The 12,717-nt window shown below is 34.0% G+C and overlaps 1 protein-coding gene across 2 annotated transcripts in view; it reads right to left on the minus strand.

Moving 5' to 3' along the window:
• The window catches only part of LOC117339151 (transient receptor potential cation channel subfamily M member-like 2), a 34,101-nt gene extending 25,056 nt beyond the window's left edge, over positions 1–9,045 (minus strand). For both annotated transcript variants that reach the window (XM_033900574.1, XM_033900575.1), the window contains exons 1-10: positions 8,975–9,045; positions 7,622–7,947; positions 7,200–7,315; positions 6,397–6,500; positions 5,852–6,024; positions 4,591–4,764; positions 4,018–4,212; positions 3,052–3,226; positions 2,771–2,933; positions 291–426 (exon numbers count right to left, since the gene is read on the minus strand). In XM_033900574.1, coding sequence (XP_033756465.1) covers positions 291–426; positions 2,771–2,933; positions 3,052–3,226; positions 4,018–4,212; positions 4,591–4,764; positions 5,852–6,024; positions 6,397–6,500; positions 7,200–7,315; positions 7,622–7,882 — 1,497 coding nt within the window. In that variant the 5' untranslated portion in view covers positions 7,883–7,947; positions 8,975–9,045. The remainder of the gene's footprint in view (positions 1–290; positions 427–2,770; positions 2,934–3,051; positions 3,227–4,017; positions 4,213–4,590; positions 4,765–5,851; positions 6,025–6,396; positions 6,501–7,199; positions 7,316–7,621; positions 7,948–8,974) is intronic.
• Positions 9,046–12,717: the final 3,672 nt, after the last annotated feature.

The following is a 12,717-nucleotide window of genomic DNA, read 5'->3' on the forward strand; positions in this document are numbered from 1 at the left end:
TTTTTTTCTTTTTTTACTGCAGAAAACTAATTTGAGCCCTTCAGGTAGAGCCTAAGTTTCCTCTGGCCATGACATCAGACTTGGACATTAATTCTGACAGATAGATCATCTACATATCTGTGAGAATGGCCAAGTCGGGAGTTCAGACCAAAGGAAACTCGGGCTAGTTCTATCTGTCAGAACATCCGAGTCTGGTGACTTGGCCAGAAGAAACTTGGGCTAGAATAAATATAAATTTATGACAAATTAGTACAATTTCGAATTCATGACAAAAATGATAAGGTATCTACCAGATCTTTCTTCTTAAGACATAATTTTATTTTTTCCAAGATTGGTTCAGTTTTCTCATCCTTTTCCTCCTCTTTCCATTTTGATCCATAAGCTTCCTGAATTTTTCTTCGTAATTTGTTCTCTTTTGTCAATTTTCTGAAATGTGTTATGAGAATGTAATTAGCAATATTACAACAAATACAATTATGTTTATATTTCAACTTACCAAGCTTAGTACATCTCAATCAATAACATTTATAATCAAATCACAAATAACAGAAATCTTTGTGTACATGTAAATGCATCATTAGTAATACTCGAGCAGGGCTTTTTCTCACTGGTTTGAGAAGGGGCCTTTTTGTCTAATTTTGGGAATAGAACTGGTGAATAAGGAAAGATTGTTTCAGGAGTAAACTGCAAACTTTGGCTAAAATATGAAATAATTTCAACTGGAAATGGGGCCCATCACCGGCACCAAAAAGCTCTCAGAAAAAGTCCTGTTGGATAACATTCTAAACCATTTAAACAAAATTGAAACCATTGATATAATATTATAATCCCATCAGGGTATGCCACTAATGGTAAACTAGGTGAAAGGGTACAAAGTATTGTTGTACATAGGTACAAGTGTTAGGCTACGAATGTTGTCATGATGTGGTTCAATATTGACTTTTGTTAGCTGGGTTAACACAAGCAATTTCACAATATCTATGTCTTTGTATACTTATTATGTCTAGTAAGCAACATAAATTTTAACTTAAGATAGTTTGGGAATTTTAACACTCCTCCAATCACTACCAATACAGAGTCTGAACAGTTACAATACCAGATAAACAACCGTGACAAAACAAAGGTCAGACAATTAGGATTTATCTTTAGTTAAATAAAGAATGAAAATATACTAGATATTAAAGAGTGCTCCTGAATGTGCATGTACTCACTGGACATCATTCACTCTGGAATAAGGAATGCTGGGATTGACTGAGTTCGAATATGGTGATAAATCAGGCCGAATAAGCCACTCAAAAAACATTATCTAGCATTTACTAAAGTAGGTAAATCAGGCCGAATAAGCCACTCAAAAAACATAATCTAGTATTAACTAAAGTAGGTAAATCAGGCGAATAAGCCACTCAAAAAACATTATCTAGTATTTACTAAAGTAGGTGAATCAGGCCGAATAAGCCACTCAAAAAACATTATCTAGTATTTACTAAAGTAGGTAAATCAGGCCGAATAAGCCACTCAAAAAACATTATCTTGTATTTACTTAAGTAGGTAAATCAGGCTGAATAAGCCACTCAAAAAACATTATCTAGTATTTACTAAAGTAGGTAAATCAGGCCGAATAAACCACTCAAAAAACATTATCTAGTATTAACTAAAGTAGGTAAATCAGGCCGAATAAACCACTCAAAAAACATTTTCTAGTATTTACTAAAGTAGGTAAATCAGGCCGAATAAACCACTCAAAATACATTTTCTAGTATTTACTAAAGTAGGTAAATCAGGCCGAATAAACCACTCAAAAAACATTTTCTAGTATTTACTAAAGTAGGTAAATCAGGCCGAATAAACCAATCAAAAAACATTTTCTAGTATTTACTAAAGTAGGTAAATCAGGCCGAATAAACCACTCAAAAAACATTTTCTAGTATTTACTAATAAAAGTAGGTAAATCAGGCCGAATAAACCACTCAAAAAACATTTTCTAGTATTTACTAAAGTAGGTAAATCAGGCCGAATAAACCACTCAAAAAACATTATCTAGTATTTACTAAAGTAGGTAAATCAGGCTGAATAAACCACTCAAAAAACATTTTCTAGTATTTACTAAAGTAGGAAGTACCAAGAAATAGAACACATATTTTCTAAATCAAATTGAGGCATCGATTTTACCATGAACTTCACAGTTAAGTGTTATTGTTATAAATTAAATGCTCAGGAAATCGCAATTAAATGGTGTTTAATTTTAATATAAATATAAATCTCCTTTGTCAAATTTTTTAACATTTCATGGAAATCTTTTCATATGGATTATTTTGTAAATGTTATATAGGCCCAACATACCAGCATAAAATACTCTTTGAAAGGTAGTAACAATACAAACTAAAATAAATAATTGTAATATGTTTATAAAATGCTTGGTACCCTTTTAGGCTAAATAACATTGTAAAATTTGTATAAAGCTTTTGCTACTAGTTATAATAATGTAATATTTATGCTTGGTACTCTAAAAAACTTTGTAAGAATTATTAGATAAAATATTAAAGAAGTTGTGTTAACTTATGTTAGAGTATTATCCTACATATCATAATTGTAATTATTATATTGAAATTGTAAGAATTTTTATGAAGATTTTGGTACCCTGTATAATAATGTACATTAATTTTGTAATACAAAATTTATGCTTGTGAAATGTTTGGTACTCAAAAGATGTTTGTAAAGAAGTAGTACCATGCATAATTTTGTAAGATTTTTATAAAAAAAGTTCTAGTACCCTGTATAATGTTGGTAAGCGTAGCTGAGGATGTCAGCAGCTCGGCCAGTCCCTGCACACACAACCACTGGAATGTTCTGTTGGAGTGAATTTTTGGCATCATCGATAGCATCTGTCCCACCTTCTACCACAACCAACACGACAGGTATGCCCAGACCTCCCTCTGTAATAAAATGACAAACAGACAATCAAATCTGGCAGAAAGCTATCTTAATTTACCATACTCTTACAATGCTAGTATAATAAAGACATTTTCTGACATTTGATAGAACAAAACCTACCTTCGCGAGGTTGCTGTACTCTGTTTTCAAACTTGGCACGGAATGCGGCAACGCCTCCGTATCTGTTGCGAAAGCCATCATCCACAAAAATGAAGTGGGTATGGTTGGCATTAAGAGGGACTGGCTGTCCATGAAGGATGATGTTGCTGGTCTTATATTCGGCATTATAGAGACCCTAGGAAATAAATAATTTGAAGATCAATTTATTAAGATAGATGTAAGTCAATACTGATATGGAGGAAATGTAAGGCGACTTATTTCTATAAATTATTATCTACTTTTTGGTTTGTTGATCTATTAATGTATTACCCTGTATAGCCAGGAATAGCCAGGATCATTTTGAGGTGGGTTTCCCATATAGTAGCTGGTAACTTCCTAATAGAACAACCAATGGGAAGCATGTCACATGCTATTCAGGGCAACTGGAGTTAAGCTTCTTGTCAAAGGACACAACCATGCATGACAGCACACTGACCAGTCCTCGATCTCATGATCAATTTATTCAAAAATGCAAACCACCCCATGTAGGGATCAAACAAAAGACCTCAGATCTTCACTTCACATCTAATGGTCCGATTTATATGGTCGAATGTTCTACTGACTGAGCTATCACGGTCCCAGTACTGTACATATAACTTACTGAGCTATCACGGTCCCAACAATACTGTACATATAACTGACTGAGCTATCACAGTACTGTACATATAACTGACTGAGCTATCACAGTACTGTACATATAACTGACTGAGCTATCACGGTCCCAACAGTACTGTACATATAACTGACTGAGCTATCATGGCCCCAACAGTACTGTACATATACTTATTTTAAAGAAACAATATAAAATGGTAATTTTCAATATAAAATGGTAATTGTCCCTTGTGCTCAAAACATTTGATTCAGTAATTAGCCCTGTGTATATCTTTTCACAGCCTCACAATCTTCTATAATGTAATCTGTCATTACCTGACTGTCACTCTCCAGCACCTTACGATGATTGACATAGCCCCAGGGTGCAATGCCAATACAGCGGAGGACATGTGCCATTCTGTCGTTATTCCATGTAAACGACTGGCCATCTTTGACAGCCATCCCGACATACTTCATTACGCCCATGTTAAATCCTGATGTGATCAGCCAAGCATCGGTTGTCTTGGCTGCCTGAAACCAGAATGAAACAATGGCTGAAAATATTGTTTGTAATAGAGTAAAAGCTATTCTATAAAATAAATCTAGATGTTAGTTATAGTTTAGGTCTAAATGTTTATTTACTGCTTAATTGCTTTGCCTTTCAGAATTCCACAAAAAAAAGTAAATAAAATAAAATAAAGCTAATAATAGTTTTATTGCTTCAGGTCTATGTAAATACTTATTTTATTATTCCTAATTACAGATGGAAATAATTGACAATGTTGAACTTTCTTAGCAATGTGTTTATATAATGTCATTTGACCATAGATATCTCATACATATATATTTTCATTGCAATAATTCCTTTTTTCCATTGATGATAATGGACCTATATAATTTGATACTTACTTTGATTAATCCAGTAGAAAACTTCTCTCGAATGTGACCATCCAATTTACAGTTTTTCGCCCCGCCAACTACAGATATAACCAAATTGGGAAGTTTTGGCTGATTAATCTTCCAGTGGACTTCCATCAGTTCAATCAGGTGGTCTATTGAGTCTTCAGGTGCCAACCTAACATACTGTAATAAGAAACAGACTATAGTGACAGACTCATATAATGTGTTAGGAAACAGACTATAGTGTCTGTCTTATCTACTTTACTGTAAGGGGTTTTCCAAAATTATGTGGGAGGCACTTGAATTAAAATTTGGTGGGTACCAGGTGTCATTTTCATGTGTTTTCATATTTGATGGGTGGTGGTGTGTCTAAAAAACCACTTCCCACCCCTCTCACATACAAATGTAGGTAATTTTGGAACACCCATAATAGGAAACAGACTATGAGTGAGTCCCATGAACTGTAATAAGAAACAAACTATTATAGTGACAGCTAACTCATATCCTGTCATATGAAACAGACTATAGTGACAGTCTCATACACATGTACTGTCATAGGAAACAGACTATAGCAAAGGTCTAGCTCTTATATTGTAATAGGAAACAGACTATAGTGACAGTCTCATACACATGTACTGTCATAGGAAACAGACTATAGCAAAGGTCTAGCTCTTATATTGTAATAGGAAACAGACTATATAGAAACCATCTCACACATTGCAGAAACAGTATAACTGACCATAATCTTTATGGTTGTTTTTTTATGAAATACTTTACAAGACTTGAAGTCATGGTGAAAGACCTGGACAATGACACCCAGAATTGGCAAAAAATATTTCCGGCGCCAAAACAACAGTTGCCTCTCACTCTAACCATGAGTAAACAATCGAGAACAATCAGGAATCACAACTCCCACTGTTCTAAATGAATCATGTCTGATATTATTAAAAATGAAATTTACTGAGAGCAAGATATATCGGTTTGGGCTGAATACTTAACCAAGATTGGCTTGTAGATTTTCTGACACTGAATCATGAAATAGGGATGCTACAATAGGTTACTGTGAATGTGAATATTGGTTAAATTCACAGCTTGGTTATCAAAAATTATTGGGAAATTGCATTTTGATATTAAGAAATCTGGAGTACATCAATTGGTATTATTGAAATAAAAACTGTTTACAATAAAATTGGCAATGTAGTCTTGTAAAATTTTCAGATTAATAATCTCAATGGACTAAGGAGCAAGTGATCCAGTGCTGCATGCTTACCTTGGCAGGCTTTTGTCCTCCCATGGCGTCTACATTGACGAAACTGATTTTCCCAAATGAGGTTGTTGCACTAGATCGTATAGCAGTATCTGCATTCCAGCTGACAGACGGAAGATCTTTCATATTCGGTATATCATTGTTTTTTTTATCGATGCTGATGTAGGGCTTAAGTTCTATAACACATGGTAGTGCAAAAGTAAAATTAATAAGAATTTAGAAAATATTTCTTTTTTTAATATCGTAGTTTTTCTGGCATCTCTTGGTTAGTAATTAAGATTGAACACTACGTAGTGCACTAAATCTATGAATTTCACAGCCAATACATGTGTATCATTTAGTTACCTTATGACCATTTGCAAAGTAACACAGAAAGCCAAGAAAGATTACAGTTGAAATTTTCTGACAGTCTATTATTACCTTTACAGATTTTTTTTTATTAAATATTAAAAAAAAATCAAAATTTATTGTTTTGTAGACATTGGTGGGATGGTTGGTTTCATATACATGTAATTAAACTGCCTGTTTTATTTTTTTAAAAGACTTACCATCAGGTACCAAGTAGCTCTCAACCATTTCACGGTCAGCATGGGAGTTTTGTGTGGGACCCTGCATGCCATGATGCTGGAGTAGTACCTCTCCACATTCACATCTATTAAGGCAGAAATGAAAAGTAATTTCTAAGAAAGTACAATTGATAAAAATAGATTATTATCAAACTGACCATGCAGCATGCCAGGTACTATCTATTCTGCTTAAATGAAAAACATTTATCTAATTAAATATATTTCACACCCAAGTTATGAAAATTTCACATTACTGATTCTTTCATTTAAAACAGCTAGTAATTTTTCTAAAACTATCGGTACATTAATTTTATCTATCAACTTTAAAGCCATGTTCGAATGCTACAATTTTGTAATAGATCAAATATTTACTGGTGACAACTCTTCATAAAATTGCTGAAATTGAAGTTAGTATATGCAAACAGATCTAAAATCGATTCTTTCTAGAAATACAACAAATCTACAGGGATCATTTTGGAGGGGGCCATGGGGTCATTGGCCCACAATTTTCCTAAATGACCCACATAATTAAGAAAAAATCCTTTAAATTTCTATAAATGGCTCATAAATTATATTACAAAAAGTTCTTTTTCTTGAAAATGACGCATCCATTTAGTACCCCAAATAATCCCTGAATCTAAATATATTCTGATGTACATGTACTAGAAATGTTATCATCAAAAAATGAAAAAAAAATTTTACTCAAAATCTCAAATCATATAAAACCTGAATGGAGTTCTTTGACAAAAGATGATCAATTCATATTTGATGGCATTAGTCTTTACCTCATATCTCCAACTTTTTTGACCTCTGGAAGTTGGCCTTTCTTCGCTGGTACAAATCTAAAACATTCCTTTTGTTTGAAGTGCGTCCTTATGAAGAAATTGTTTTCTTGTCTAGCCTATAAAACACAAGACATGTTAAATACAATGTAAAAAGTTATAATTTTAGAACAAGTCAGATATCTGTCATTTAAACCAATCCACCATGTTTATATCAGACTAAACTGTTCAATGAAATTACATTTTGTATTTAGAATTTCCCCGAGGCTTGATTTTCAGATTGCCAATCAGGCACTTAATATTGCTTCTCCTTTTTATCCCAATGACAAGGATTAATCTATTTCATTTTTCACATTTATCAAAAAACTTGAATAAAATATTGATGATCTTGAGGTAAACATTATTGTAACAAATAAATTTCTCACCCTTTCAAAGCCATCTTCTTCAGTGTAGAACTTTGTCCGAGGTACGCGGCCCATTCCAGGAATCTTTTTCCTCATTTCTGACCACCGAACCTCTTCCATAGTAAGGCTATTTTGGACCTTGGCATAGCTTTCAGAGCTGTGTGGCTTGGACATGTGTCCCCCACCTGTGTTCTGAGTCCATGTATTTGTATCCGGAGATGATGAGTGGGATGGATACACCCTGTTACTCATTGATTCCATCCCTACGTTAACTCCAGCCATGTTTTTTTTAGTTAGATCTTCAGAACCCAATCATAACTTGAGTTTTTTCTTCTCTTTCAATTGATCTTAAAAGAAGATTTTTGTATGAAACATGAAAATGTTATAATAAACAACATACAAAAGAGGACCATTTTTATAACAAATACTTATCTATATTTAGTGTCAGTATGAATGACTTTTTATCGTAATTCTATTTTGTTTACTTTTATCAAATCTGATGAAGGCTACATGTTAAGGGCAAGTAGAAATACTCCTGTCCTTACTGAAATACTCATACTATGTTTTTATCTTATTTCTTTGACAGTAACAGCCTATCTCCCATCCAAGTGGAGTTTTAACATGAGATGCTGAGTGATGACTGCAAAAAAATGGCCTTTCACCTTTCCAACGATCATTATCATTGACGGAAGGAAATTAGACTCTATACCTAAGAGTGACATTTAATTTGATAATGTCGAAAAAAATATCAAACTGATTTCTGAGCTGCATTTTATTGTCAAATTTGTTTACAGTATACAGTACATATACATTATGTACATTATAATCAGCTATAAACAGCTATATAAATTGCAAAATGAAAATACAGATTCTCATCCCTTCATTACAATCCTTCTCATCCATAAATAGCCTACTGTGCACTGTCTCTCAGGAACTTATAACGACGCACATGCACGATATCACCAATTACATATAATTTGAAATGATATACATGCACGCATGCGAATCTAATTGCCCCTGACTGACCAACTATGAGTTTTATTCATGACAAATTAATGTGATTGAAAGTTGTATACAGTTCAGCTTCGCATACTAGGCCCTAAGATGGTAAGATATGATGGACCCTTTGTAGGGCGCCCCAACATCTAGCTTCCCGTGTACCGTGAGTGACCAGAGCCTATTTATCTATCAGGCAGCTGTCCAGACTCGGTGTCGGTCACTGGTCAGTACGATTTGCAGGTGCGCTAGTCTAGCTGCGACAAATAAGAAAACATATAGCTGAATTCAGTTGTTGTTTTTGTTGACATGTTATCAATTTGGCACCAACGATACGCATGTGAGGAACACAATTTATAGCATTTACCAGTCACTTACATACTCCATTGTGCTAGATCGTCTTTTTACACAACTCCGTCATGAACAACCGACATCTTTGATTCCACCGGAAGTTTATGATGCTGCTATGGCAAGGGAGCGATTACAATATTTCAACTTCCGGTCATACATCGACACTCGGCCCTTCCAAATCTTTTTTCTTTCTATCTATTTTTTTTTCTGTCAGTATAAAAGGATAATTAAAAAAATGTTTGAGTAATACTGACAAGTAAAACATGACCGAATACTATATTATTTATCTTTAATGTTTAAGTAATAACCAGGAGAGAATAACCTAGTAGATCTATCACGGGGAAGTTTTTTGATCGACCTCATGACCTCATTAAGAAATATTCTATTTCCTTGTGAGATATATGAAGGCAGCTAGACGTGTTCGATATTTGTTGATAAGTTAAGTATATATGCAGTGATTTTTTTGGCCAGATCTACAACCGACTTTAGGCTGTTTCCCCTTGCCAAAAAAAGTTGTATTTTCCCAATTTTGAAACATCATTTTTCCCAATTTAAAAAAAAAAAAAATTGTATTGGATTTCTGTCTGGTTATCTGTATTGGATTTCATTCCTAGAATATGTGAATATTATGGTACGATAGTTGATCATCATACACGTGAACAGTAGACTGACAAATTTACTTCCGCGATAGGCAAGTTGGCCTCAATTAGTCGTATAAACGGTATAAGGGAGGTAACTCGAATCCTGATCACTGTTGCGCTTTATTTAAGTATTTTGTCATTATTTGCTATTTTCCCAAATTCATCAAACACCGCAATTATTTTCCCAATTGAAAAGGCATAGGCTGTTGAAAAAATTACCTGAAAAATACACTGATATGTATGGCGGGTGTCGTCAATGAGGCAGACGACGTTTACCCTATCGGAACACCTGGTCTTATCCTCCTTGTACCTTTCCAATGGTTTCCATGTAAATGTATACGTTGTATTCTTTTTGTGTGTGTGTGTGTGGGTTTTGTTTCGGCATAGCCGTTTAGTTTTCTTTTGGCCCCGGATATGACGCGACAGGTGGCGTTACTGGTCAAAATGAAGTATGTGATTGGTCAATGTAGCGGTAACTGCAAAATGCAGATGTCCAGTTAAAAGCGAAACAAAGAAAAGATTGAATGCAAGCTGAATAAGTAGATTATCTTTTTAAATGACACATTAATAAAATTATATTCCTGATTCAAATGCAGTCTTATTATTACCAAAAATGATTCAAACTGATATAATTTTGTTATCCGTGTAAAAACGCTTTAGTTCGTTAATTTATTTCACCGTCAGTTTTACATTATAACCACCAGCATTAAAACTGTGCCGTTTATCTTTTTTTAAAAGATATTTCTTGATTAATCTAATTTTACCTTCGTTTTGTCGATTTTAAGTTGGAATCACAATTACGGTTTCGTTTTGATGTCGATATTCTCTGTTCTTGTGAGTAGTATGGGACAGTTGTGGGACTTACCACTCGGCCATCCAATCTCTCGATAAAAGTGAAGCTGCGCGAAAAGTTCAGTTAGTAACTGGGTTACCACCCACATGTGACTCCGCACATTGCTATAGATTTCGTCATGCAGTCGGTGTTATAGCTGTCGGCGTTGCACGAAGTTTTCACAGCTAGTACTGAATATAATATCATGTCTGAAAGTGTTTTCTGTTGACATTATAATATTAGGTATAATTAACCTCTACTAGTTTCCTACTACACAACATTTTTGTTATATCTATCTATAATACCGGAGATCTACAGGAAAGGGCTAATATAGGCCTAGTCTGTTGTCAATGATAAATATTGATAATTTTCTATGTAAGAATATTTTGTTTTTATATTTGTTGTGTTGACCAGAATGCATTTCAAAATTTCTGAATTACAATTAATTTAATGAAACTGGCTACATGTGGAACACTCAGATTTAACGCAGTTAACATTCAACGCGCTAAAACTAGTCTTTGTACCGTATCACAACATTTATGGACAGTCTGTTGGGAATATGTTTCAATTCTCTGTATAATCTATACGAATGCAATTTAAATTAATTCAAGACACTAACTACATACATGCATCGAGGTACATCGTCTCTATAGAACTCTGGTTGAGTCTGGAGATTAAAAATACTGGATTTAACCAAATATATTTATGTATTATATCACCACAATCCTAAACTGACTCTTTTTGTTCGCTTTTAGAAAATAAAGCTAATATCCTGATATATTCAGAGCCACAATTTCATTTCAATCTCCAGTACTAATAGGTGCAGCTTTATGAAGATTCCAACTACATAATGTACTTACAATTCCTAATACTTCTTTTGACTGACACTGTCGTTCTTATGGGGACAAATTTACTACTCGCTAATTCATGTGGTCGTCGTCAAATACGTCAAAAAAAGTCAATAGAGCTGAGGAAGACAGGCCTGCTTCCATTTTGATTTAGACTATTTATATGTATTTTATTATTTCCATTCTGTTCATGGTTAGTCATAAAATTACATTCTTAATTTGACATCTACTAAAATACTAATTTAGTTGAATTTGAATTAAAGTACCGTAAAATTTAGTTGTCTAGTGTTATGTATTTTGGCTTCTTATCAATGAGATTTGCACAGTCATGCAATCTAATTAATATATAGATGGCCATTCTCACTACGTTACATGAACATCTAACGACTTCCCATATGGGGTCACGTTCTGATGACCTTGTATTTCATTTTAAGGGCGAATCGTCAATCTGTCGATGTCATCGAAGCAAACCAGATCGTCACAGTATGCATCTGAAACAAACCATTCCGGCACAGCATGTAAATACATATGCTTTCTGGGACGAAATGACTTGAAACAAATTGACAGATTATGCAAACTATGCACCCTAGTCCTGCTAATTCGGACAAATAAAATTCACTTCCAAGATTCTGGAAGTAGTCATTTCATTGGCTAATACAAAAGGTCAATCCGACGTGACCCCTTATGGGATGTTGTTTGACCATCTAGATTTTAATTAGAAGCAAAAATGAAAAACAAATAAAACTTTCGTGTTTAGTTTTGAAAACAAAATTTTATTTAAAACATAAATTTGTATAGGCCTATACTGATTCAAAAGCTATCATGCACAATATATTTATCAATCAGTGTGCTTGGATGATTCAGAATCACTAATTACGGATCATTAATGCTAATATGATGGACTGTTCCTCTTTTTTGTTCCGTCGTAATTATTTTCATTGCACCAGAGAACTATATACTTGCACCTGCATACTATTGTGTTTGTCCGGCTACATTTAGCCTAGATTTAGTATGACCATGTTTTTTGTTTTTTTTTCCCCAGTCAATTAAGCCAGCTAAACTGTTCCTGAAAAAAACATAAGAGGGATTAGCGGTAAGGTTGGTAATCTAAATACCGGTTCAGGAAAAATGTTTTCGGTCCTTTTCCCTTGTTGCGGTATTTTAATAAATAATAGATTTATAGTATGTACATGTATTATAAAAGCCGGATAGCATGAATACATAACCAACAAAAGTATTCAATTTTAAATGGAAGCCCACTCCAGAATAAATAGGCTAGGATTCCATAGAGTTTGTCCGTCCTGTGAACCACATCACAAAACAGTGCACACGGCCCCAATCATACCAGTTGAAACCGGTTTCAACCAGTTCTCCTACAAGACTAGTTACAGTGCTTTTCATTGGACGGTACAAAACTTGACAGCGAACCAAATCGACGGATACTTCTAC

The sequence above is a fragment of the Pecten maximus genome, chromosome 12, assembly GCF_902652985.1.
Source record: "Pecten maximus chromosome 12, xPecMax1.1, whole genome shotgun sequence".
NCBI lineage: Eukaryota > Metazoa > Mollusca > Bivalvia > Pectinida > Pectinidae > Pecten > Pecten maximus.